The sequence below is a fragment of the Scyliorhinus canicula genome, chromosome 2, assembly GCF_902713615.1.
Source record: "Scyliorhinus canicula chromosome 2, sScyCan1.1, whole genome shotgun sequence".
Taxonomy (NCBI): domain Eukaryota; kingdom Metazoa; phylum Chordata; class Chondrichthyes; order Carcharhiniformes; family Scyliorhinidae; genus Scyliorhinus; species Scyliorhinus canicula.
Window position 1 is genome coordinate 2,979,015 of NC_052147.1, and position 26,997 is coordinate 3,006,011.

The 26,997-nt window shown below is 50.5% G+C and overlaps 2 protein-coding genes across 3 annotated transcripts in view; one reads left to right on the forward strand and one right to left on the reverse strand.

Annotated features, from left to right (window-relative positions):
- LOC119979523 (sterile alpha motif domain-containing protein 15-like) overlaps nt 1–1,891 on the reverse strand; it is a 30,336-nt gene extending 28,445 nt beyond the window's left edge. Inside the window, exon 1 of one of the 2 annotated variants that reach the window (XM_038821888.1) lies at nt 1,439–1,891. In XM_038821888.1, the coding sequence (XP_038677816.1) occupies nt 1,439–1,702 (264 nt within the window). In that variant the 5' untranslated portion in view covers nt 1,703–1,891. The remainder of the gene's footprint in view (nt 1–1,438) is intronic. The other variant, XM_038821877.1, reaches the window with a different exon arrangement.
- A 2,221-nt stretch (nt 1,892–4,112) lies between these two features.
- Nucleotides 4,113–26,997, forward strand: part of tmed8 (transmembrane p24 trafficking protein 8) — a 30,627-nt gene continuing 7,742 nt past the window's right edge. Inside the window, exons 1-3 of the mRNA XM_038821900.1 lie at nt 4,113–4,365; nt 16,943–17,039; nt 23,974–24,082. Coding sequence (XP_038677828.1) covers nt 4,143–4,365; nt 16,943–17,039; nt 23,974–24,082 — 429 coding nt within the window. The 5' untranslated portion in view covers nt 4,113–4,142. The remainder of the gene's footprint in view (nt 4,366–16,942; nt 17,040–23,973; nt 24,083–26,997) is intronic.

The following is a 26,997-nucleotide window of genomic DNA, read 5'->3' on the forward strand; positions in this document are numbered from 1 at the left end:
TGCCCCTCCCCCCAGTGGGTTAATGCCCCTCCCCCCAGTGGGTTAATGCCCCTCCCCCCAGTGGGTTAATGCCCCTCCCCCAGTGGGTTAATGCCCCTCCCCCAGTGGGTTAATGCCCCTCCCCCCAGTGGGTTAATGCCCCTCCCCCCAGTGGGTTAATGCCCCTTCCCCCCAGTGGGCTAATGCCCCTCCCCCCCAGTGGGTTAATGCCCCGCCCCTCCCCCCAGTGGGTTAATGCCCCCCGCCCCCCCCCCCAGTGGGTTAATGCCCCCCCACCCAGTGGGTTAATGCCCCTCCCCCCCAGTGGGTTAATGCCCCTCCCCCCCAGTGGGTTAATGCCCCTCCCCCCAGTGGGTTAATGTCCCCCCCTGTGGGGCCCCCCAGTGGGTTAATGCCCCCCCCAGTGGGTTAATGCCCCTCCCCCCAGTGGGTTAATGCCCCTCACCCCCAGTGGGTTAATGCCCCTCCCCCCCCCCAGTGGGTTAATGCCCCTCCCCCCCCCTGTGGGTTAATGCCCCTCCCCCCAGTGGGTTAATGCCCCTCCCCCCCAGTGGGTTAATGCCCCTCCCCCCCAGTGGGTTAATGCCCCTCCCCCCCCAGTGGGTTAATGCCCCTCCTCCCCCAGTGGGTTAATGCCCCTCCCCCCCCAGTGGGTTAATGCCCCTCCCCCCCAGTGGGTTAATGCCCCTCCCCCCCAGTGGGTTAATGCCCCTCCCCCCCAGTGGGTTAATGCCCCTCCCACCCAGTGGGTTAATGCCCCTCCCCCCCAGTGGGTTAATGCCCCTCCCCCCCAGTGGGTTAATGCCCCTCCCCCCCAGTGGGTTAATGCCCCTCCCCCCCCGTGGGTTAATGCCCCTCCCCCCCAGTGGGTTAATGCCCCTCCCCCCCCAGTGGGTTAATGCCCCTCCCCCCCAGTGGGTTAATGCCCCTCCCCCCCCAGTGGGTTAATGCCCCTCCCCCCCAGTGGGTTAATGCCCCCCCCCCCCCAGTGGGTTAATGCCCCTCCCCCCCAGTGGGTTAATGCCCCCCCCCCCCCAGTGGGTTAATGCCCCTCCCCCCCCAGTGGGTTAATGCCCCTCCCCCCCCAGTGGGTTAATGCCCCTCCCCCCCCAGTGGGTTAATGCCCCTCCCCCCCCAGTGGGTTAATGCCCCTCCCCCCCCAGTGGGTTAATGCCCCTCCCCCCCCAGTGGGTTAATGCCCCTCCCCCCCCAGTGGGTTAATGCCCCTCCCCCCCCAGTGGGTTAATGCCCCTCCCCCCCCAGTGGGTTAATGCCCCCCCCCCCCCAGTGGGTTAATGCCCCTCCCCCCCCAGTGGGTTAATGCCCCTCCCCCCCAGTGGGTTAATGCCCCTCCCCCCCAGTGGGTTAATGCCCCTCCCCCCCCCAGTGGGTTAATGCCCCTCCCCCCCCAGTGGGTTAATGCCCCTGAATTACTCGCCTTGTACTGGGGGAAGCCCAGTTTCTGGATCCATTTGGCCACATCCCTCTCCTGCCAGTGCTGACTGCGGGGTACCACCAGGGGGTGACAGCCGCAGCGACACTCCCCCGAGCACGGGTACTTAGCCATCCGGGCTCTCCGCGGCCCACTGCACCCCGCCGCCCCAGCAACCGTTACCAGGATACCAGCTGGCGCCGCCCCAGCAACCGTTACCAGGATACCAGCTGGCGCGTCACCGCCGACACGGTTACCACGGCAACCCATCTGTATATACGGGTCATAAAACCGGTTATGTCCTAAGAAATTCACAATTGGGAAAATAACAAATGGGTCTCGAACAATCCGCTTTCCTTTCAAGTTTTGACACGTGAAATGCAATTTTCACCCCATTCTTCATTGGTTCCGTAATTACCCCTTTTACCACCCTATTCCGGTATTCCTGTCTGTGAATCGGCAGTTTCCGTGCCGAGGTCGGGTCCCGCCTCCACTTCCGGTCCCACCCTCGGCAGTTTCCGTGCCGAGCTCGGCTCCCTCCTCCACTTCCGGTCCCACCCTCGGCAGTTTCCGTGCCGCCGCTCGGGCCCCGCCTCCACTTCCGGTCCCACCCTCGGCAGTTTCTGCGCCGCCGCTCGGCTCCCTCCTCCACTTCCGGTCCCACCCTCGGCAGTTTCCGTGTCGAGCTCGTCTCCCTCCTCCACTTCCGGTTCCACCCTCGGCAGTTTCCGAGCCGCCGCTCGGGCCCCGCCTCCACTTCCGGTCCCACCCTCGGCAGTTTCCGTGCCGAGCTCGGCTCCCTCCTCCACTTCCGGTCCCACCCTCGGCAGTTTCCGTGCCGCCGCTCGGGCCCCGCCTCCACTTCCGGTCCCACCCTCGGCAGTTTCTGCGCCGCCGCTCGGCTCCCTCCTCCACTTCCGGTCCCACCCTCGGCAGTTTCCGTGTCGATCTCGTCTCTCTCCTCCACTTCCGGTTCCACCCTCGGCAGTTTCCGAGCCGCCGCTCGGGCCCCGCCTCCACTTCCGGTCCCACCCTCGGCAGTTTCCGTGCCGCCGCTCGGGCCCCGCCTCCACTTCCGGTCCCACCCTCGGCACTTTCCGTCCGCCGCTCGGGCCCCGCCTCCACTTCCGGTCCCACCCTCGGCAGTTTCCGTGCCGCCGCTCGGGCTCCGCCTCCAGTTCCCGTCCCACATTCGGCAGTTTCCGTGCCGCCGCTCGGGCCCCGCCTCCAGTTCCGGTCCCACCCTCGGCTCCCTCCTCCAGTTCCGGTCCCACCCTCGGCAGTTTCCGTGCCGCCGCTCGGGCCCCTCCTCCAGTTCCGGTCCCACCCTCGGCAGTTTCCGTGCCGCCGCTCGGCTCCCTCCTCCAGTTCCGGTCCCACCCTCGGCAGTTTCCGTGCCGAGCTCGGCTCCCTCCTCCAGTTCCGGTCCCACCCTCGGCAGTTTCCGTGCCGAGCTCGGCTCCCTCCTCCAGTTCCGGTCCCACCCTCGGCAGTTTCCGTGCCGAGCTCGGCTCCCTCCTCCAGTTCCGGTCCCACCCTCGGCAGTTTCCGTGCCGCCGCTCGGGCCCCTCCTCCAGTTCCGGTCCCACCCTCGGCAGTTTCCGTACCGAGCTCGGGCCCCGCCTCCACTTCCGGTTCCACCCTCGGCAGTTTCCGAGCCGCCGCTCGGGCCCCGCCTCCACTTCCGGTCCCATCCTCGGCAGTTTCCGTGCCGCCGCTCGGGCCCCGCCTCCACTTCCGGTCCCACCCTCGGCACTTTCCGTCCGCCGCTCGGGCCCCGCCTCCACTTCCGGTCCCACCCTCGGCAGTTTCCGTGCCGCCGCTCGGGCCCCGCCTCCAGTTCCGGTCCCACCCTCGGCAGTTTCCGTGCCGAGCTCGGCTCCCTCCTCCAGTTCCGGTCCCACCCTCGGCAGTTTCCGTGCCGAGCTCGGCTCCCTCCTCCAGTTCCGGTCCCACCCTCGGCACTTTCCGTCCGCCGCTCGGGCCCCGCCTCCACTTCCGGTCCCACCCTCGGCAGTTTCCGTGCCGCCGCTCGGGCTCCGCCTCCAGTTCCCGTCCCACATTCGGCAGTTTCCGTGCCGCCGCTCGGGCCCCGCCTCCAGTTCCGGTCCCACCCTCGGCTCCCTCCTCCAGTTCCGGTCCCACCCTCGGCAGTTTCCGTGCCGCCGCTCGGGCCCCTCCTCCAGTTCCGGTCCCACCCTCGGCAGTTTCCGTGCCGCCGCTCGGCTCCCTCCTCCAGTTCCGGTCCCACCCTCGGCAGTTTCCGTGCCGAGCTCGGCTCCCTCCTCCAGTTCCGGTCCCACCCTCGGCAGTTTCCGTGCCGAGCTCGGCTCCCTCCTCCAGTTCCGGTCCCACCCTCGGCAGTTTCCGTGCCGAGCTCGGCTCCCTCCTCCAGTTCCGGTCCCACCCTCGGCAGTTTCCGTGCCGCCGCTCGGGCCCCTCCTCCAGTTCCGGTCCCACCCTCGGCAGTTTCCGTACCGAGCTCGGGCCCCGCCTCCAGTTCCGGCCCCACCCTCGGCAGTTTCCGTGCCGCCGCTCGGGCCCCGCCTCCAGTTCCGGTCCCACCCTCGGCTCCCTCCTCCAGTTCCGGTCCCACCCTCGGCAGTTTCCGTGCCGAGCTCGGGCCCCGCCTCCAGTTCCGGTCCCACCCTCGGCAGTTTCCGTGCCGAGCTCGGCTCTCTCCGGAGGCCGCGGACGCGCTGAGGTGACGATGGCGAGCGGGGCGGCCGCCGGGCGGCAGTGCTCTGGGCTGCGGGGCGGGGGCTCAGCCCGCGGAGAGGCGGAGGCAGAGGCAGAGGCGGAGGCGGAGGCGGAGGCGGGCACCGGGAGGACGCCGAGCGGCAGCAGCGGGATGAAGATGGGGATGAGCCTGGGAGTGCCGGCGGCCGACAAACCGCCGCAGGAGCCGGAGGAGCGGCCGGAGCCCGAGCCGGGTGAGCGGCGGCCGGGAGTCGGGGGCCGGGGGCCGGGGGGGAAGAGGAGAGGAGGGGGAGACCCTCACCCCTCACCCCTCACCCCTCACCCCTCACCCCTCACCCCCCACCCCTCACCCCTCACCCCCCCACCCCACCCCTCACCCCCCCACCCCCACCCCTCACCCCCCCACCCCCCACCCCTCACTCTCATTCTTCCCTTCACCCCCTTCACCATCTTCACCCCCTTCACCCCCTTCACCCCCTTCACCCCTTCACCATCTTCACCCCTTCACCATCTTCACCCCTTCACCATCTTCACCCCATCACCATCTTCACCATCTTCACCCCTTCACCATCTTCACCATCTTCACCCCTTCACCATCTTCACCCCTTCACCATCTTCACCCCTTCACCATCTTCACCCCATCACCATCTTCACCATCTTCACCCCTTCACCATCTTCACCCCTTCACCATCTTCACCCCTTCACCATCTTCACCATCTTCACCCCTTCACCATCTTCACCCCTTCACCATCTTCACCCCTTCACCATCTTCACCCCTTCACCATCTTCACCCCTTCACCATCTTCACCCCTTCACCATCTTCACCCCCTTCACCATCTTCACCCCTTCACCATCTTCACCCCTTCACCATCTTCACCATCTTCACCCCCTTCACCCCTTCACCATCTTCACCATCTTCACCCCTTCACCATCTTCACCCCTTCACCATCTTCACCCCCTTCACCATCTTCACCCCTTCACCCCCTTCACCATCTTCACCCCTTCACCCCTTCACCATCTTCACCCCTTCACCATCTTCACCCCCTTCACCCCCTTCACCCCTTCACCCCTTCACCCCTTCACCATCTTCACCATCTTCACCATCTTCACCATCTTCACCCCTTCACCATCTTCACCCCTTCACCCCCTTCACCCCTTCACCCCCTTCACCCCTTCACCATCTTCACCCCTTCACCATCTTCACCCCCTTCACCATCTTCAGCCCATTCTCTGCTCTCCCCCCTCCCCCTCCCCCCCCCTCCCCCTCCCCCCTCCCCCCTCCGCCCAGGATGTGTGAGTGTGAAGACGTTGTTGGGTTTGGTGGGATTTCAGGATCATTCATCAATGTTCATGTCTGTCAGTCTCTCTGTGGAAATGGTTGGATTGTTGTGAATCTCTCTCTAACCAACAAGTTAAATGCCAAGAGTCTATGTTTTGAAGGGATAAATTGAGAATGCAGAAATACACCAGTAAATTTGACAGATGTATTTTGATCATCGTTTAGACCTGTGAAATTGGACACGAAGATGGTTTTCTTCAAGCTAAATGTCGCTAGTGTTATTTATGGTGACAGCGATTTAATAGAATCCACGGTTAGTCTGGAATTCTCTGCCTAACAGTGTGGGACAGGCAGGTTCAGTTGCTGCTTTTAAAGGATAAACAAGAACCTGAAGAGAGAATATCCGTTGTGTTATGTGGAGCGGGAGTGGGGCCAGCTGAGGGTTAGCATGATTGTGACTGGTTGAATGGCTGCTTTCTGTGCTGTAGCCATTCTGTGATGTGGTTGTGGCTTCAACCACTTCATTAAAAATGGTCGGAGAGTGGGCACAGAGGGGGCAGTTACAGAAAGAACACCATGCACACTGCCAACCCCAGACTTATTGCAAGAAAATGAAATGCAGTGGAATTTGGGATTTTTAAAACAAATTGGGAGCTTGGAGATGTCTTGGTGATACTGCGATGCTGCAGTGTTTCTTTTGCAGCTTGTTACATTTGAACAATGGCAGCAATGCACTGTTGCCATGCTGATAGGGAAAACTGAGGGTATCCAATAATAAATTGGTTTGCGCCAAACCCAAAGGTTTTGTTTGCTAAAGACATCTGTGCATTTGTTCTCTGCATAATCTGCAACAATCTGTATTATTGCACCATCATAGTTCCAGGGGAGTTGCTGACATCAAGCACAGAATGGCATCAGGGATGGAGGGACCTCAGTGAGATGGAGGAGCTGGGACTGTCGTTCCAGCTATGGAAATTGGGCTTCAAAGTAATGGAGGATTCTGATCCAGCAAATAAAGAGGCAGAAGCTTTGCTCAGCAGGGACACACAGATTTATGGCGATTGGCTAAAGGACCAGAGAGGGCGATGAGGAAGTAATCTTTTTATGCTGTAAGTTGTTGTGACCTGGAGTTTGCTGCCTGGAATCCGATTCAACAATAACTTTCAAAATACATTGGACTTGATGGAAAAATAATGATGAGGATTTGGGGGAGATTGAGGGTGATCGATAAGCTCTGGTGCAGGCATAATGGCGACATTGTGTTCTGTATCATTCTAAGACGTTCAAAAATTAAACTTTCAGTTTTACTGATTTCTCTGTAGTTTATCTGGAGTTTCTTCCTATTTTTTCTTTTCACATAAAATATGGAACACCCCCCCCACCCCGGTATTTAAAACAGACTGATTTTACTGATCCCTATCTGATGAACGATTAATGGAAGTGGCTGCAATTTATGAACGGGGAATTATTTGTTTTTGTTTTTTTTTCATTTTGGGTGACGGTTAGAAGGGAAATTCCAACTGCACCAATCCTATTTTGGGAAATACAGACCCCCCCCCCCCCCCCTTATGCGCTGGGATCTCCCATGTCAGCAGCCTGGTGTACTGCTTGCATGTGTGTCAGCACAGTAGCATTGTGGATAGCACAATTGCTTCACAGCTCCAGGGTCCCAGGTTCGATTCCCGGCTTGGGTCACTGTCTGTGCGGAGTCTGCACATCCTCCCCGTGTGCATGGGTTTCCTCCGGGTGCTCCGGTTTCCTCCCACAGTCCAAAGATGTGCAGGTTAGGTGGATTGGCCATGATAAATTGCCCTTCGTGTCCAAAATTGCCCTTAGTGTTGGGTGGGGTTACTGGGTTATGGGGATAAGGTGGAGGTGTTGACCTTGGGTAGGGTGCTCTTTCCAAGAGCCGGTGCAGACCTGATGTGCCGAATGGCCTCCTTCTGCACTGTAAATTCTATAATATCTATAATTCTATGATAAGTACACAAACACCAGGGATAAGAGCAGGAACAGACCATGTGGTTCTTGGAGCTTTCTCTGCCATCAACATGATCGTGGTTTATATTGGGCTTCAACCCCACTTTCCTGACGGTCCCCGTACACCTTCATTTCCTAAGAGGCTAAAAATCTGTCTATCCCAGCTGTAAACATGTTCAGCGATGGACCGTCCACAACCCTCTGTGGTTGAGAATTCCAAAGTTCACAACCCTTTAAGTGAATTAATTTCTCCTCATCTCAGTCGTAAATGATCGGCCCCCTTCATCCCAAGACTGTGCCCCTTAACATTGTTGCTTCTCAGGTTTGATTCCGGCTTGGGTCACTGTCTGTGCGGAGTCTGCAGGTTCTCCCCATGTCTGCGTGAGTTTCCTCTGGGCGCTCCCGTTTCCTCCCACAAGTCCCGAAAGACGTGCTGTTAGATAATTTGGACATTCTGAATTCTCCCTCAGTGTACCTGAACAGGTGCCGGAGTGTGGCGACTAGGGGATTTTCACAGTAACTTCATTACAGTGTTAATCTAAGCCCACTATCTAAGCCTGACTAGGGTAAGAGTAGGGCCAGTCAAGGACAGTAGTGGGAAGCTGTGCGTGGAGTCCGAGGAGATAGGAGAGATGCTAAATGAATATTTTTCGTCAGTATTCACACAGGAAAAAGACAATGTTGTCGAGGAGAATACTGAGATACAGGCTACTAGGCTAGAAGGGCTTGAGGTTCATAAGGAGGAGGTGTTAGCAATTCTGGAAAGTGTGAAAATAGATAAGTCCCCTGGGCCGGATGGGATTTATCCTAGGATTCCCTGGGAAGCTAGGGAAGAGATTGCTGAGCCTTTGGCGTTGATCTTTATGTCATCATTGTCTACAGGAATAGTGCCAGAAAACTGGAGGATAGCAAATGTTGTCCCCTTGTTCAAGAAGGGGAGTAGAGACAACTCCGGTAACTATAGACCAGTGAGTCTTACTTCTGTTGTGGGCAAAGTCTTGGAAAGGTTTATAACAGATAGGATTTATAATCATCTGGAAAGGAATAATTTGATTAGCGATAGTCAACACGGTTTTGTGAAGGGTAGGTCATGCCTCACAAACCTTATTGAGTTCTTTGAGAAGGTGACCAAACAGGTGGACAAGGGTAAAGCAGTTGATGTGGTGTATATGGATTTCAGTAAAGCATTTGATAAGGTTCCCTATGGTAGGCTATTGCAGAAAATACGGATGCATGGGATTCAGGGTGATTTAGCAGTTTGGATCAGAAATTGGCTAGCTGGAAGAAGACAAAGGGTGGTGGTTGATGGGAAATGCTCTGACTGGCTTCCAGTTACTAGTGGTGTACCACAAGGATCTGTTTTGGGGCCACTGCTGTTTGTCATTTTTATAAATGACCTGGAGGAGGGCGTAGAAGGATGGGTGAGTAAATTTGCAGATGATACTAAAGTCGGTGGAGTTGTGGACAGTGCGGAAGGATGTTGCAAGTTACAGAGGAACATAGATAAGCTGCAGAGCTGGGCTGAGAGGTGGCAAATGGAGTTTAATGCAGAAAAGTGTGAGGTGATTCATTTTGGAAGGAATAACAGGAAGACAGAGTACTGGGCTAATGGTAAGATTCTTGGTAGTGTGGATGAGCAGAGAGATCTCGGTGTCCATGGACATAGATCCCTGAAAGTTGCCACCCAGGTTGATATGGTTGTTAAGAAGGCGTACGGTGTGTTAGCTTTCTTGGTAGAGGGATTGAGTTTCGGAGCCATGAGGTCATGTTGCAGCTGTACAATACTCTGGTGCGGCCGCATTTGGAGTATTGCGTGCAGTTCTGGTCGCTGCATTATAGGAAGGATGTGGAAGCATTGGAAAGGGTGCAGAGGAGATTTACCAGGATGTTGCCTGGTATGGAGAGAAGATCTTATGAGGGAAGGCTGAGGGATTTGAGGCTGTTTTTGTTAGAGAGAAGAAGGTTAAGAGGTGACTTAATTGAGGCATACAAGATGATCAGAGGATTAGATCGGGTGGACCGTGAGAGCCTTTTTCCTCGGATGGTGATGTCTAGCACAAGGGGACATAGCTTTAAATTGAGGGGAGATAGATATGGGACAGATGTCAGAGGTAGGTTCTTTACTCAGAGAGTAGTAAGGGCGTGGAATGCCCTGTCTTCAACTGGAATGGACTCGCCAACACTAAATGCATTCAAATGGTCATTGGATAGACATATGGATGATAAGGGAATAGTGTAGGTGGGCTTTAGAGTGGCTTCACAGGTCGACGCAACATCGAGGGCCGAAGGGCCTGTACTGCGCTGTAATGTTCTATGTACTTGTGACACTATTATTATAAAATGATTATTATTATAGATTCTTCGACCAGAGGAAACAATCTCTGTTTCGACCCTGTCAAACCCTTTCACAATCTTGTAGGTTTCAGTGAGATCACCTCTCATTCTTCTAAACTCCAGAGATTAAAAACGCAGTTTACTCAGACTTTCATCATAGGACAAGCCCCGCATCGCAGAGACCAATCTAGTGAACCTTCACTATATATACCCCTTCGAGCCTGCTGTGCCATTCATTATCATCAAACTCAGTAACTTTGAACCCTTTAGCCCCAAGTGCTATACCTAACTGCTCAAAACATACAATGATTTGGCCTCAGTTGCTTCCTGTGGTAACGAATTCCACAGACTCACCACTCTCTGGGTGAAGAAATTTCTCCTCATCTCTGTCCTAAATGGTCTACCCCGTATCCTCAGACTGTGACTGCTGGTTCTGTACACACCCACGTGGCATCAGGAACATCCTTTCTGCATCTACCCTGTCCAGTCCTGTTAGAATTCTATAGGTTTCTATGAGATTCCCCCTCATTCTACTGAACTCTAGTGAATATAATCCTAACCGACACAATCTCTCCTCATACGTCAGTCATGCCATCCCTGGAATCAGTCTGGTAAACCTTCGCTGCACTCCCTCGAGAGCAAGAACATCCTTCCTCAGATAAGGAGACCAAAACTGCACACAATATTCCAGGTGTGGCCTCACCAAGACACTGTAATAGTAGCAATACATCCCTACTTCTATACTCAACCTCTCGCTCTGAAGGCCAACATACCATTTGCCTTCTTTACTGTCTGCTGCACCTGCATGCTTACCTTCAGCGACTGGTATATGAGGACATCTAGGTCTCATTGCACATTCCTCCCTCTAAATCTATAGCAATTCCTGTTTTTGCTACCAAGGTGGATAAACTCCCATTTATCCCTATACAGCATCTGCCATTCATGTGCCCACTCACTCAACTTGTCCAAATCACACTGAAGGACCTCTGCATCCTCCTCACAGCTCACCCTCCCACACAACTTTGTGTCATCTGCAAATCTGGAGATAATACATTTAGTTCCCTCGTCGAAATCATTGATAAATATTGTGACTAGCTAGTGTCCCAGCACCAATCCCTGTGATACCCCACTAGTCACTGCCTGCCATTTGGAAAAAGATCCTTAATTCCTACTCTTTGTTTCCGTCTGCCAACCAGTTTACTATCCATCTCAATACACTACCCCAATCCCATGTGCTTTAATTTTAAACACTAATCTCTTATATCGGACTTTGTCGAAAGTCTTCTGAAAGTCCAGATATCCCACATCCACTGCCTGCCTCTCCATTCTACTAGTTACACCCTCGAAGAATTCCAGTAGATTTGTCAAGCATGATTTCCCTTTTGTAAATCCATGCTGACTCCCTCCCATCCTGCCTCTGTTTTCCAAGTGCTGTGCTGGTTTAGCACAGGGCTAAAGAGCTGGCTTTGAAAGCAGACCAAGGCAGGCCAGCAGCATGGTTCAATTCTCGTACCAGCCTCCCCGAACAGGCTGAATGTGGCGACTAGGGGCTTTTCACAGTAACTTCATTTGAAGCCTACTTGTGACAATAAGCGATTTTCATTTCATTTTTTCATTCATAAAATCGTTTATAGTGGAACTTGAGAAATTTTCCAGAATACGGACGGCAGGCTGACTGGTCTATAATTCCGTTTTCTCTCTACCTCCTTTTCAAATAGTGGGATTACATTAGCTATCCACCAATCTGTAGGAACTGTTACAGAGTCTATAGAATCCTGCAAGGTGACCACTAATGCATCCACTATTTCTGGGGCCATTTCCTTCAGTACTCTGGGATGTAGATTATCAGGCTGTGGGGGTTTATCGGCCTTCAAACCCATCGATTTCCACAACACCATTTCCCCATTAATGCAGATCACCTTCAATAAACGCTGTGTTACCCAACATTTCTGGTATGTTATTTGTGTTCTCCCTTGTGAACCACATATGTATTTAGATGGTCAGCCATTTTTTTGTTCCCCATTATAAATTCCCCAGTTTCTGACTGTTAAGGGACCTACATTTGTCTTCACCAATATTTTTCTCTTCACATATCTATGGAAGCTTTTACTGTTGGATTTTATATTCCACACAATCTTATTCTCATACTCTATTTTCCCCTTCTTAATCAATCCCTTTGTCCTCCTTTCCTGAACTGCTCCCAATTCTCAGATCTGTTGTTTGTATACCTCTTCCTCGGATCTACTACACTCTCTAATTTCCCCTGTAAGCCATGGATTGGCCACCTTTCTCGATTTACCTTTGTGACAGACAGGAATGAACAATTGTTGCAGCTCCCTCATGCGCTCCTTGAATATTTGCCATTGCCTATCCACTGTCATCTCCTTAAGTAACATTCTAATCCATCATCGCCAACCTGTACTCATACTATCGTGGTTTCCTTCATTTATAATCGGGACCCTAGTCTCAGAATCAACTACTTCACTCTCCCTCTTGAAAAAATTCTATCATATTATGGTCACTCATCCACAAGGGGTCGCACACGACAAGATTGCCACTTATTCCTTCCTCATTGCACAATACCCCGTTTAGGATAGCCTGTTCTCTAGTTGGTTCCTCAATCTAGTGGCCCAGAAAACCATCCCGTACATACTCCAGGAATTCTCCCTCTATTGTATTGTTACTAATTTTACTTTCCCAATCTATATGCAGATTAAAATCACCCATAATTACAGATGTTCCTTTATCGCATGAGTCTCTAATTTCCTGTTTAATGCCATTCCCAACATCACCACTGCAGTTTGGAGTTCTATATACAACCCCCAGTAATGATTTTTTCCCCTTGGTGTATCTCAGCTTTACCCATACAAATTCCACATCTTTGGAGCGAATATCCTTCATCGCTATTGTGTTCATTTCCGCTTTAACCAGCAATGTCATTCCACTGCCTTTTCCTTTTTGTCTGTCCTTCCTACATACTGACTACTCCTGGATGTTCAGTTCCCATTCCTGGTCATTCTGCAGCCGTGTCTCCATAATCCCGACTATATCATACCCGTTTACATCTATCGTGCAATTAATTAATCCATTTGATTCCTAATGCACCACGCATTAAGGCACAAAGCCTTAAGGCTTGTCTTTTTACCGTTACTTGCCCCGTTCCCACTACATTTCTCTCAGGCCCTGTTTGATGCTGGCCTATGATTTCTCTGCCGATCACTTTTCTAATTCCCCTTTCTATCTTTTGTTTTTGTCCATGTTTCCCCTTCCCATGACCCCTTGCCTAGACTTCCACCTGCCTGCCATTTTAGCTTAAACCCTCCCCAACCACTCTTAACAAATACCTCCCCCGAGGACATCAGTCCCAGTCCTGCCCAGGTATAACCTGTCCAGTTTGTACAGGTCCCACCTCCCACAGAACCAGTCCCAGGAATCTGAAACCCTCCCCCTCACACCATCTCCTCAGCCATGTGTTAATCCGGTATAGCTATTTCTGCTCCGACTGGCACACAGCACAGGCGCTAATCCTGCGATCACTATTGTTGAGGTTCTACTTTTCAACTTGCTTCCTAACTCCCTGTATTCTGCTTTTAGGACCTCATCCCATTTTTCATCTGTTGTTTGTGCCAATGTACACCACAACCACCGGCTCCCCCTCCAGAATATCCTGTCATCCGCTGAGGCATAAGCCTTTTTTAATCCAATTCCCCGTTGATAATAATAATCTTTATTATTGTCACAAGTAGGGTTACATTAACACTGCAATGAAATTACTGGGGAAAAGCCCCTGGTCGCCACATTCCGGTACCCGTTCAGGTACGCAGAGGGAGAATTCAGAATGTCGAGACTGTGGGATGAAACAGGAGCACCCGGAGGAAACCCACACAGACACGGGGAGAACGTGCAGACTCCCCACAGACAGTGACCTCAGCCGGGAATCAAACCCAGAACCTGTGAAACAACTGTGCTAACCAATGTGTTACCTTGCTGCCTATAAGAGCGTTCCTATTGAATGTGCTTCCGCCGCCCCTTTAGGCTGCACCCTCTAGATCACAACAACTCAGTGTTATAAAGAAGAATATTTGATCCCTCTGTGTGTTTGGTCAATTATTCTAAATCTGTGTCCTTTGGCTATTTTTCCTCTTGCCACAGGGAACAGTTTCTCCTCATCTACACTCCATAGTCCAAACCAAAATGATTATCATTTGTTAAACCGCTTCTTAACCTTCTCTGCTCCAAGCAGAACAATCCCTGCTTCTCTGTCTCTCACCACCCCCACTGTCTGTCTTTAGCCTCTGGATCACTGTACTCTGGAATAATGAATAGGCCACGGTGCTGTTTGTGTGATCCTTCAAATGAACCCTGTTGTTATTGCCAGCATTCCACCTGGGAATATAGAGGTGAAAATGTTCACATCACGGGAGGAGCTCTGCTCGTGTTTCTAATTGAATTTGATGTGGTACAGCTAGTTCACAGGGCTCTCGCTGTCTTTTCATGCATGCTTGATGGGCTGAATGGTCTCCTGTATTTTCATTGAATTTACTGCTTTGCCGTTTTTGTGCCTGTGCATTTGAAGCCATCAGCTTTATTGGGGAAGTGCCGGCGTCGGAGCCTTTTGTGGTTTGTAATGAAAATGGCTCATTGTCACAAGTAGGCTTCAAATGAAGTTACTGTGAAAAGCCCCTAGTCGCCACATTCCGGTGGTTTTCATGGGTTTCAGGATGTTAGAAAAGATGGTTGAAAGTCACCTGCATTTCTATAGCGCCTTTGATAATTCCCAGGTGTCCCAAAGCGGTTTACCCCAATGAAATATATTTGACAAAGAGTCATCCAGACTCGAAACGTTAGCTCCGTTCTCTCTCCATAGAGGCTGTCAGACTCGCTGAGATTGTCCACTGTATTCTGTTTTTGTGTCAGATTCCAGCATTCGCAGTAATTTGCTTTGAAATACATTTGTCGTATGGTCACAGTTGTAATGTAGGAAACATGGCAGCAAATTTGCCTACAGCAACCTCCCACAGACAGAAATGTGATTGTAAATGTAATCTATCATTACCAGGACACCTATCCATCTCCAAATAGTTGCCATGCGATCTCTTACGCCCTGAGCAGACCGCGATCTTGAACTAAGATCTCAACTGAAAGACGGTGCCTCCAACTGCGGAACTTGAATCCCTCATGTTGTGAATCTGAGGCCAGAGAACTGCTTACTGGGCAATGCCCAACAGCTGAATGGGGAAATAGGAACAGTAAGAAGTCTTACAACACCAGGTTAAAGTCCGGAAGGAGCAGTGCGCCGAAAGCTAGTGTTTGAAACAGACCTGTTGGACTTTAACCTGGTGTTGTCAGACTTCTTACTGTGCTCACCCCAGTCCAACGCCGGCATCTCCACATCATGAAATAGGAACACTCATGGCAGTTGATGCCATGCTGAAAGAGGATGTTGGCTGTGCCTCACTCACATCACTCTCTCTGACTCAAGGATTTTGATTAAAGTTTCCATCAGATGTAAAGAATCATCTTGCAGCGCATTGATCAAACGCGTCCTTCCGAAGAGAGCTAACTTTGGGGGGGTGGGGTGAAATATTGGTGAATGAAGTCGCAGGCACGGGGAGAGCAGCAATATGAGGGGATTGGAGTATTGTTAAAAAATGTATTTGGTGCTAATGTTAAATGTGTTCAGTATAGCATTGGAGTCACCAGCTGTGGCTACTGTTAAATGGCTTTGATCTTTCAACTGCTGTAGGAATGAGATATCGGAGTCAGGGTTGGGATTGAGGCTAGCGAATCTTCCTGAGGCAAGGGCCTAAGAGAGCCCAGTGTGTCAGTGCTGAACACTGGAGGATTGGCCCCTGCTCTGCTGTTGTCTGGGGTGGCTGAATGAATTTGTGAAAGCTATAAACCGCGTCTCTCTTCTAATCTGTCACTTCTCAATTGTGAACCCTGGTTGGAGATGCAAATGAAGACATCTCCTATTTCTCTCTCTATTGATGCTGCCAGACCTGCTGAGATTTTCCAGCACTTTGCTTTCTTCGTATCACCTCTAATCTTCACCAATCACCTTGAATCTGTTTCCTCTGATTACTGACCTCTGGAAACATTCATCCTTCCTTACACCATTCCTTGAACAAATCCATGTTGATTTTTCATTTATTCACCGACATAATCTTCCAAGCGCCAATTAATTTTGTCCCAGATTATTGTTTTCTTCTCAATGATGTTGGGCTGCACCGTGTTTGCTCGGTGTATCCCTTTCTGAGCAGTCATTTGCATTTTCCTGTCCCCTTTGGCAACATTGCCATGTCTCAGGAGGGTTGGCAGGTTGTGACCAGGTCCTCTGCAATTTCCATCTTTACTCCGCTCAATAGCCGAGTTGCACCCCACAAGTATCATTATTTTTATCTTATCCAACATCACCACTGCCTCCTCCTTCACTCTGACATTGGCAGCAGTGAAGACCGAAGCAGTATTCTCATTTAATACCTCACCAAAATCTGCTTCCAAGAAGTTCTTTTTGGTCCCTATTCAACTCAAAGAGTGGTTAGGGTGTGGAATGGGCTGCCTGCTGTGATAGTGGAGTCGGACACATTAGGAACTTTCAAGCGGTTATTGGATAGGCACATGGAGCACACCAGAATGACAGGGAGTGGGATAGCTTGATCTTGGTTTCAAACAAAGCTCGGCACAACATCGAGGGCCGAAGGGCCTGTTCTGAGCTGTACTGTTCTATGTACTGTTCTATGTAACCCTCTCTTTGATTCTCTTTTTACTATTTATATGGTTATCAAAGATTTTTGAGTTTCTTTTTCGTTACCTGTTTATTTAGCCTCGTACTCTGACTTCCCTCTCTCTTCCCTTTCCAGTTCTCCGCTGTACTTCATAAACTGGCATTCATCAAAAGCCTTTTCTTTATATCTTTAGTCAACCAGGAAGCTTTGGATGTCCCTACGTTCACCAACATGGGAGTGTCTCTGTTGTACCTAAGCCAGCTTCTCTTTGAAGCTATCTCCCAATGTTACCGTCTTTCATCCGATTTCTGACTCCAGTTCACCTAGACCGGGTCATTTTTCAACTTGCCGGTTAGCCGCTCGCTAGGTGGTGAAAATGATCACCGCAGACTGAATTTAGTGGCCTTATTTTGTTTCTCACCTGATTTATTTTAACAACGTGTTTATGCCATTGCGCTGACGATGATGCATCATTTATTTGAAATGCAGAACCTGAGCAGGACTCGGAGGCTGATGTGACCTCTCAACTGTCCGGTCTACAAGTGTCGGAAGGGAGTAAGCAGAGCCAGACAGAGACGGAAAACAGGTAATCGATCTCACTGGTATCGGGAGTGAAGATGGGAGAGTTACAAATTGATTAGTCCAACTGGTCCATGTTGATATTTATGCCCGACCTGAACCTTGTCTCATAGTTTATTGCAGCTTATCACCATACCCTTTGTTTCCTTATTTGTCTCGGTATCATACCTTGTTTTATAATCCATCTGTGCTATTAACCTGCCCGTGGTCGCAAGTTCCACAGTCGCACCACTCTCTGGGTAAAGATATTTCTCCAGAATTCACAATTGGATTCATTGATGACTGTTATGTAGTTGTGACCTCTAGCTGGGGTTTCGAGTGGAAATATCTCTATGTTATGCCTGTCAAGCCCCTTTCGTAACCTCAACGGCCACTATCAGGTCACCCTCAATCTTCTCTTTACTGTTCATGTTGTAATTACAGTTAAACTGGTGTTGCCAACTGGAGCAAACACTTTCTCAATGACTAGATAAATCTCTTACCGTAGCAGTGTTGACCTTCAAATAATGTTCTGGGATGTGTACGTCACTGGCAAAGCAATATCCATCTCCAATTGCCTTGAAGAAGATGGTGGTGAGATACCTTTTTGAACCGCTGAAGTCTGTGTGGTGTAGATAGTCACGGTGATGTTAGGTAAGCTGCTGCAGGATTTTGGCTCAGTAACACTGAAGGAACAGCGATATGATTTCAAGTCCTAAATATTTTCCTACTTTACAGCAATTATTTCACTTCAAGCAGTGCCTATAACCCGTAAATTTAATTGAGACACTCGGGTCTTGCCAGGTGCTACTTCAATGCAAGTTCTTTTGTGCATGGTGTGCGACGCTTAGAGAAATAGAATTCCTATAGTACAGAAGGAGGCCATTTGGCCCATCGAGTCTACACAAACCCTTTGAAAGAGCACCCCATCCAGGCCCAATCCCCTGACCTATCCTTGTAAACCCATAGCCCCAACTAACCTTTGGAAACTAAGGGGACAATTGATCAAGGCCAATCACCCTAACCTGCACGGCTTTGGGCTGTGGGATGAAACCGGAGCACCCGGATGAAACCCACGCACACACGGGGAGGATGTGCAGACTCCACACAGACAGTGACCCAAGCCGGAATAGAACCTGGGACCCTGGAGCTGTGAAGCAATTGTGCTACCGTGCTGCCCTTAAGAACAAATTAATCTACACCCCATCATTCTACCGTAATCCATGTACATATCCAATAGCCGCTTGAAGGTTCCTAATGTTTCCGACTCAACTACTTCCACAGGCAGTGCATTCCATGCCCCCACTACTCTCTGGGTAAAGAACCTACCTCTGACATCCCCTCTATATCTTCCACCATTTATCTTAAATTTATGTCCCCTTGTAATGGTTTGTTCCACCCGTGGAAAAAGTCTCTGACTGTCTACTCTATCTATTCCCCATATCATCTTATAAACCTCTATCAAGTCGCCCCTCATCCTTCTCCGTTCTAATGAGAAAAGGCCTAGCACCCTCAACCTTTCCTCGTATGACCTACTCTCCATTCCAGGCAACATCCTAGTAAATCTCCTTTGCACCTTTTCCAAAGCTTCCACATCCTTCCTAAAATGAGGTGGCCAGTACTGCACACAGTACTCCAAATGTGGCTGTACCAAGGTTTAGTACAGCTGCATCATCACTTCACGGCTCTTAAATTCAATCCCTCTGCTAATGAACGCTAGCACACTATAGGCCTTCTTCACAACTCTATCCACTTGAGTGGCAACTTTCAAAGATCTATGAACATAGACCCCAAGATCTCTCTGCTCCTCCACATTGCCAAGAACCCTACCATTAACCCTGTATTCCGCATTCATATTTGTCCTTCCAAAATGGACAACCTCACACTTTTCAGGGTTAAACTCCACCTGCCACTTCTCATCCCAGCTCTGCATCCTATCTATGTCTCTTTGCAGCCAACAACAGCCCTCCTCACTATCCACAATTCCACCAATCTTCGTATCATCTGCAAATTTACTGACCCACCCTTCAACTCCCTCATCCAAGTCATTAATGAAAATCACAAACAGCAGAGGACCCAGAACTGATCCCTGTGGTACGCCACTGGTAACTGGGCTCCAGGCTGAATATTTGCCATCCACCACCACTCTCTGACTTCTTTTTTTTTTAATATAATTTTTATTGGAATTTTTTACAGAAAATATAAAACGTAACGACAAACAATGAAATGCAACAAAATAACCCATAATAACTGTAACACCCCCAGACCGTATCGACGCATGTATCCCATCCCCCACCCCCCCCCAACCCCAATGAACAACAGAAGAACTTAAAAATAAATTTAAATTAAATAAACAAACATAGTCATCGTCTGCCCCCCCCCCCCCCCCCCCCACACACCTTTTCCCTCCCCCTTCCCCCCCCTTTTCACTCTCTGACTTCTATTGGTTAGCCAGTTCGTTATCCAACTGGCCAAATTTCCCACTATCCCATGCCTCCTTACTTTCTGCAAAGCCTACCATGGGGAACCTTATCAAATGCCTTACTAAAATCCATGTACACTACATCCACTGCTTTACCTTCATCCACATGCTTGGTCACCTCCTCAAAGAAGTCAATAAGACCTGTGAGGCAAGACCTACCCCTCACAAATCCGTGCTGACTATCCCTAATCAAGCAGTGCCTTTCCAGATGCTCAGAAATCCTATCCCTCAGTACCCTTTCCATTATTTTGCCGGCCACCGAAGTAAGACTAACTGGCCTGTAATTCCCAGGGTTATCCCTATTCCCTTTTTTGAACAGGGGCACGACATTCGCCACTCTCCAATCCCCTGGTACCACCCCTGTTAACAGTGAGGATGAAAAGATCATTGCCAACGGCTCTGCAATTTCATCTCTTGCTTCCCATAGAATCCTTGGATATATCCCGTCAGGCCCGGGGGACTTGTCTATCCTCAAGTTTTTCAAAATGCCCAACACATCTTCCTTCCTAACAAGTATCTCCTCGAGCTTACCAGTCTGTTTCACGTTGTCCTCTCCAACAATATGGCCCCTCTCATTCGTAAATACTGAAGAAAAGTACTCATTAAAGACCTTTCCTATCTCTTCAGACTCAATACACAATCTCCCGCTACTGTCCTTGATCGGACCTACTCTCGCTCTAGTCATTCTCATATTTCTCCCATATGTGTAAAAGGCCTTGGGGTTTTCCTTGATCCTACCCGCCAAAGATTTTTCATGCCCTCCTGGCTATCTTGTATCCCTCCAGCGCCCTGTCTGAACTTTGTTTCCTCAGCCTTACACAAGTCTCCTCCTTCCTCTTAACAAGACATTCAACCTCTCTTGTCAACCATGGTTCCCTCACTCGACCATCTCTTCCCTGCCTGACAGGGACATACAAATCAAGGACACGTAGTATCTGTTCCTTGAACAAGTTCCACATTTCAATTGTGTCCTTCCCTGACAGCCTATGTTCCTAACTTATGCACTTCAGTTCTAGCCTGACAGCATCGTATTTACCCTTCCCCCAATTGTAAACCTTGCCCTGTTGCACGCACCTATCCCTCTCCATTACTAAAGTGAAAGTCACAGAATTGTGGTCACTATCTCCAAAATGCTCCCCCACTAACAAATCTATCACCTGCCCTGGTTCATTACCAAGTACCAAATCCAATAGCCTCCCCTCTGGTCGGACAATTGTTATTTCTTCTCCTGAAAGTGCTGACCTGTACTAGGGTTGACTCTGATTGATAAAAGAGTTTAAGGGGACTGGGGGAGGCAGTGCATCCTAAATGTCTGTACTTTCCAGCAAGATCCACTCACTGCTGATTAGCACAGTAACTCTGTCTGTCTTCCCACCATCGTGCATCACTCTGTGGCAGAGGTCACCGAGGGCATCTAAAGAATTCTAAGCTCTATCTGGTAGTCTGTGATCAGGTGTCAGTGCACATGACAAGGAATCCAGCCTGATCCTTGTGCCCGAGTTGCTCTCCACCCTAACGAGCTGAGCCTGCAGGGACTCATTAGATTTAATGACAATTGCATTCTTGTCCCACCCCAGGTATGTCCCAACACCCAAGAGATCTGTTGTTTGCAGTCAGGCACGAAGAGGTAATAGGGGTGGGGGATGTGTGAGCTAGTTGGCTGTACGCGTGAGGGAGTTTGTGGAAAAATGCTTTGTTTCTCACTAGAATAGCCCCAGCTGTGCTTGAGGAATTTTGACGTCCTGGGGTTAATTGATGGTGGGGGACATGGTGTAACCAGCAAGAGCAATGTGATAACAGATGTCTTTCTGAAAATGATGTCGTGCAATGAGCTGTTTGAGTTGATACTAATTTACTGCATTTTACTGTAATTATTGCAGAGTTCCCATGATTGGTGAAGGATTGGTCCCTTTTGAGAGTAATCAATGGGGCGTTTGATATTCTAATTACCAGAATTGTGCAAATCCCAGCAGCTTGTTTTTTTTAAAGAATGTTATTTGCGGGGGGAGGGTGCATTAACTTTCATTATCTGGGTCCAGTTTCCACTCCACCTCTGTTATTGAATTTGGGTTACGTGGGCTCTCAATTTTCTTTTTTCAAATAAATTTAGAGAACCCAATTTTTTTTTCCCCTATTAAGGGGCAATTTAGCGTGGCCAATCCACCTGCACATCTTTGCGTTGTGGGAGGTGAGACCCACGCAGACACGGGGAGAATGGGCAAACTCCACACGGACTGTGGGCTGGGATTTGAACCCGTGTCCTCGGCGCCGTGAGGCAGCTGTGCTAACCACTGTGCCACCCTGCTTCTCCATTTCCAATTCCTCGTTCAAGTGGCCATTCTTCATTCCCGAGTCACTTGACTATGGAAGGCATCACAGCTGAGCATGGTCCTGATTCCACAGTGAGCCGTACTCTCATCAAATTGAATACCAGGGAGACCAAAAGCCACGATCTGTTGTCCTCGATGCAAACTGCGTTCCCTCGCCACCAACCTTCTGAAACCCTAACCTGTATTTCCATTAACTCCAATATTCCATCACTCACCAGGCCAACCACCAAGTTTCGCACATCTTCACCCATCCAAAATTCTCTAAACCTACCTCGGGAACCAATATTTTTGGTTACCTGTCCTAATACCATCTTTTCTTTGAATCAGTATCAGTCTTCATCTGATTGCGATACCTTTTACTAGGTTAAAGCACTTTATAAATACAGGTTGTTATACAAATTCACTCGCTGGAGGAGTTGACAGCGGTTTCCTTCATTGCCAAACCAGCTGAACCATTCTGAGTGTCTTTTGCTCAGGACCTGTTCTTACTCGGTCTGTGACCCTGCTGAGATCGCCAATGCGGATTCGATTCTTGGACTTGTCTGTATTTGGGTCTTTCCCTGGTACTGAGCCGCCATCAAGACTGCAAGTCAGTTCAGACTGGTAGTGCCTCGTCCCAGGAGGCCGGGTGACGTCTGGTGGGGTGCAGGCAGACCGGGAGATGGTGGGGTGCAGGCAGGATGGGAGATGTGGGAGGGGCAGGTAGGATGGGAGATGTGGGAGGGGCAGGCAGGATGGGAGATGTGGGAGGGGCAGGCAGGATGGGAGATGTGGGAGGGTGCAAGCAGGATGGGAGATGGTGGGGTGCAGGCAGGATGGGAGATGGTGGGGTGCAGGCAGGATGGGAGATGTGGGAGGGGCAGGCAGGATGGGAGATGTGGGAGGGGCAGGCAGGATGGGAGATGTGGGAGGGTGCAGGCAGGATGGGAGATGTGGGAGGGTGCAGGCAGGATGGGAGATGGTGGGGTGCAGGCAGGATGGGAGATGTGGGAGGGGCAGGCAGGATGGGAGATGGTGGGGTGCAGGCAGGATGGGAGATGGTGGGGTGCAGGCAGGATGGGAGATGGTGGGGTGCAGGCAGGATGGGAGATGGTGGGGTGCAGGCAGGATGGGAGATGTGGGAGGGGCAGGCAGGCTGGGAGATGTGGGAGGGAGCAGGCAGGATGGGAGATGTGGGAGGGGCAGGCAGGATGGGAGATGGTGGGGTGCAGGCAGGATGGGAGATGTGGGAGGGGCAGGCAGGATGGGAGATGGTGGGGTGCAGGCAGGATGGGAGATGTGGGAGGGGCAGGCAGGATGGGAGATGTGGGAGGGGCAGGATGGGAGATGTGGGAGGTGCAGGCAGGATGGGAGATGGTGGGGTGCAGGCAGGATGGGAGATGGTGGGGTGCAGGCAGGATGGGAGATGGTGGGGTGCAGGCAGGATGGGAGATGTGGGAGGGGCAGGCAGGCTGGGAGATGGTGGGGTGCAGGCAGGATGGGAGATGTGGGAGGGGCAGGCAGGATGGGAGATGGTGGGGTGCAGGCAGGATGGGAGATGGTGGGGTGCAGGCAGGATGGGAGATGGTGGGGTGCAGGCAGGATGGGAGATGTGGGAGGGGCAGGCAGGATGGGAGACGGTGGGGTGCAGGCAGGATGGGAGATGGTGGGGTGCAGGCAGGATGGGAGATGGTGGGGTGCAGGCAGGATGGGAGATGTGGGAGGGGCAGGCAGGATGGGAGATGGTGGGGTGTAGGCAGGATGGGAGATGTGGGAGGGTGCAGGCAGGATGGGAGATGGTGGGGTGCAGGCAGGATGGGAGATGTGGGAGGGGCAGGCAGGATGGGAGACGGTGGGGTGCAGGCAGGATGGGAGATGGTGGGGTGCAGGCAGGATGGGAGATGGTGGGGTGCAGGCAGGATGGGAGATGGTGGGGTGCAGGCAGGATGGGAGATGGTGGGGTGCAGGCAGGATGGGAGATGTGGGAGGGGCAGGCAGGATGGGAGATGTGGGAGGGTGCAGGCAGGATGGGAGATGGTGGGGTGTAGGCTGGATGGGAGATGGTGGGGTGCAGGCAGGATGGGAGATGTGGGAGGGGCAGGCAGGATGGGAGATGTGTGACGGTGCAGCAACTGTTATTTTTGAGTAAGAATGTGTTTTTCTCTTGAGAGATCACAGAATGCAAGACCGGTGACCGAGGAAGCAGAAGGGAATGATGGAGACGGTTCTGGAATAACAGTGGTGGCGACAACCGAGCCAGAAGATGAAGAACCAGAGCAGGTGTGAAGTTGAATGACCTGTCACTAGTTCTTTCTGCACCCTTGTATTCTCTATGATTTTTAGTTGAATAGTACGTAAGGCAGCCAGCTATTCCAGTCCCACTCCAGAGACTCGAGTCCAGAATCTAATCAGGCACTACAGCACTGTAGTACAGAGAGTGTGCTGCCCTGTATGAGGTGCTGGATGGGATGTTTGACCGAGGCTCCTTCTGCGTTTTCAGTTGGATGCAGAAGATTTTGCAGCCGCTTTTGGAATGGGTACTCCCCGATAGCCTTGGTCAACATTTATCCCTCAGCTGCCATCCTTAAAAACAGATGATCTGGCCTTTCGTCTTCATTGCTTGCTGTGGGATCTTGCTGTGCACAAGATGGCTGCTTCATTTCCTGCATTACATCAGTGACTAAATTTCAACAGAAGAAAGTTTTAAATTTCTTTAGCATCTTTCATGACCTCAGGAAGTCCCAAAGTCCTCTATTCCAATGGTTGGCACGGTGGAGGTGGTTAGCACTGCTGCCTCACAGTGCCAGGGACCCAGGTTCAATTCCAGCCTAGGGTGACTGCCTGTGTGGAGTTTGCACAGCCCGAAGATGTGCAGGTTAGATGGATTGGCCATGCCAAATTGCTCCTTAGTGTCCAGGGGTGTGCAGATTAAGTGGGGTTCTGGGGATTGGGTGGAGGAGTGGACCTAGCAAGGGTGCTTGTAGGGCAGCACGGTGGCGCAGTGTTGTCTCACAGCGCCGAGGTCCCAGGTTCGATCCCGGCTGCAGGGAGGCAGATTCTAAAGCATTGCAATGGGCCCAGGTCCTGTCTGCACACAAATTCCACCGATCTGTCCTCAGGAATCAGCCTGAGAAACGGCCTCTTCATTCCTGAGCTTTACTGAGTTCTGAGAAAGGCACACAGAGCTCCCAAAGGAAGAATGGCTGATTGTCAGACAATTCCTGTTTTTGGACAGCTGGATTTGGGAGATCTGCAGCTTGCCCTCAGAATCCCGCTCTTAGCCTTGGGTCGTTCTAGTGAATCTCTCCTGTGCCCCTCTGAGGCTCATCATTCCTGAATGCTTCAGATCGAGTCTAACCATGGCTCTGCAATGAAGCATAATTTCTTCAACTTTTGTACTCCCTTGAGCTCCAGTTTTCCATTGACTTTGTCTCGGGTGTCCACTAGTTTTCAACGATTTATGTATCTGAATATCACAGTTCCCAGTCTCTCCCTGAAGATAATATTCTGATGTCTTCTTTGAATCCAAAATGAATGACCGTACACATTGAAATGCAACTGCTATAGTGTTGTTCAATGACTTAGTCTATGTATTCCTCAGAATCACCGAATAGTATAACAGAACAAGAGGCTGTTTGGCCCATTGAGTCTGTACTAGCTCTTTTGAAGATCAATCCCGTTAGTCTCACTCCGCTCTCTGCTCACATCCCTTCAGTTTTCTTTCCCTTTTGGATATTTATTTATTGTCTTTCGTAAATTACTGTTAACCGGTTGCTGTATTCATCCTTCACATTTCCCAGTGTGTGTCCTCTGGTAATTGCCGCTTCAGTCATTGGAAACAGTTTCTCTTTCTTATCTACAGCCTTGGTGATTTTAAACTCTTCTACTCCTCTCCTTCTCTTCTCTCAGACCAACCCCGGCTTCTCCCCTCTAGCCACGTAACTGAAATTCCTGATCGCGGAACCATTCTCTAAAATCCCAGCTATGCTCTCTGCAAAGCCTTTGTGTCCTTCTGAAGGAGTGGTGCTTGGAATTGGACACAATACTCCAGATGGGACTAGTTTTATGAGAGTTTAGCGATGACTCCTTCACTTCTGTATTCTATGTCTCTGTTTAAAAAGTCCACAGTTCCAATTGCTTCATTAACTACTTTGTTAACTTCCTTATTCCTTCAAAATTTCTACACAAACAGTCGTCAGCCCCTCTCCCTGACGCCCTTTAAAATGAAACCATTCAGTGTTGCCTCTTCTCATGCCACCTATCAAAATGTATCACCGTACAATTTTCTGTCTTTGATTTAATCTGCAGTGTTTTATTTCAGAAAGCCAATTGGTGAATAATACTGGAACCAATCTTTACTCAGTCTTACATTTATTTGCAGAGTGAAAAATTACAAGCATACACCTCCAAACCCAAACACTCCAATAAGTGACCCAATTACATGTATTCAAGTGAAACCTCAATTAATGTCTTCGACCTGCATATAATTAAACAATTAATATACATAAGCACTATGTGACCACATATGCCACTTGTCTGTGTCCTCTTAAAGTCTATTACTGACTTCCTCACTGTTGACTGCATTTACACAATTTATGCCACCTCCTGTGGTGGTGGCGTAGGGGTATTGCCTCTGGACTAGTAACCCAGAGATCCAGGGTGATGCTCTGGAGACCCGGGTTCAAATCCCACCCGGGCAGATGGTGAAATTTGAATTCAATAAAAATCTGGAATTAAAAGTCGAATGATGACCAGGAAATTGTTGTCAATTGTCGTTGAAATCCATCTGTTTCACTAATGTCCTTTAGGGAATGAAATCTGCCATCCTTACCCGGTCTGGCCTACATGTGACGTCAGATCCACAGCGATGTGGTTGACTCTTGGATGCCCTCCAGAATGGGCAATAAATGCTGGCCCAGCCAGCAACGCCCACATCCCACAAACGAATAGAGACAATAAAATGTCAAAACTAGGGCCTATAACCCAAGTCCAAGTCAAAAATGTTTATCAAAAACTGCAGTGACCCTGGTATTGAAACTGTATATTTCCTGATACCGTTTACAAAATTTTCTGTGACCCCTCAACCTATTGTCATCTGTAAACGTGGATAAACAACACACTATTTATTCAGTCAACTCATTTATGATGGTGACTTTTAGAGATCACACAAATCAAAGGATGCTTCCTTTATCCCT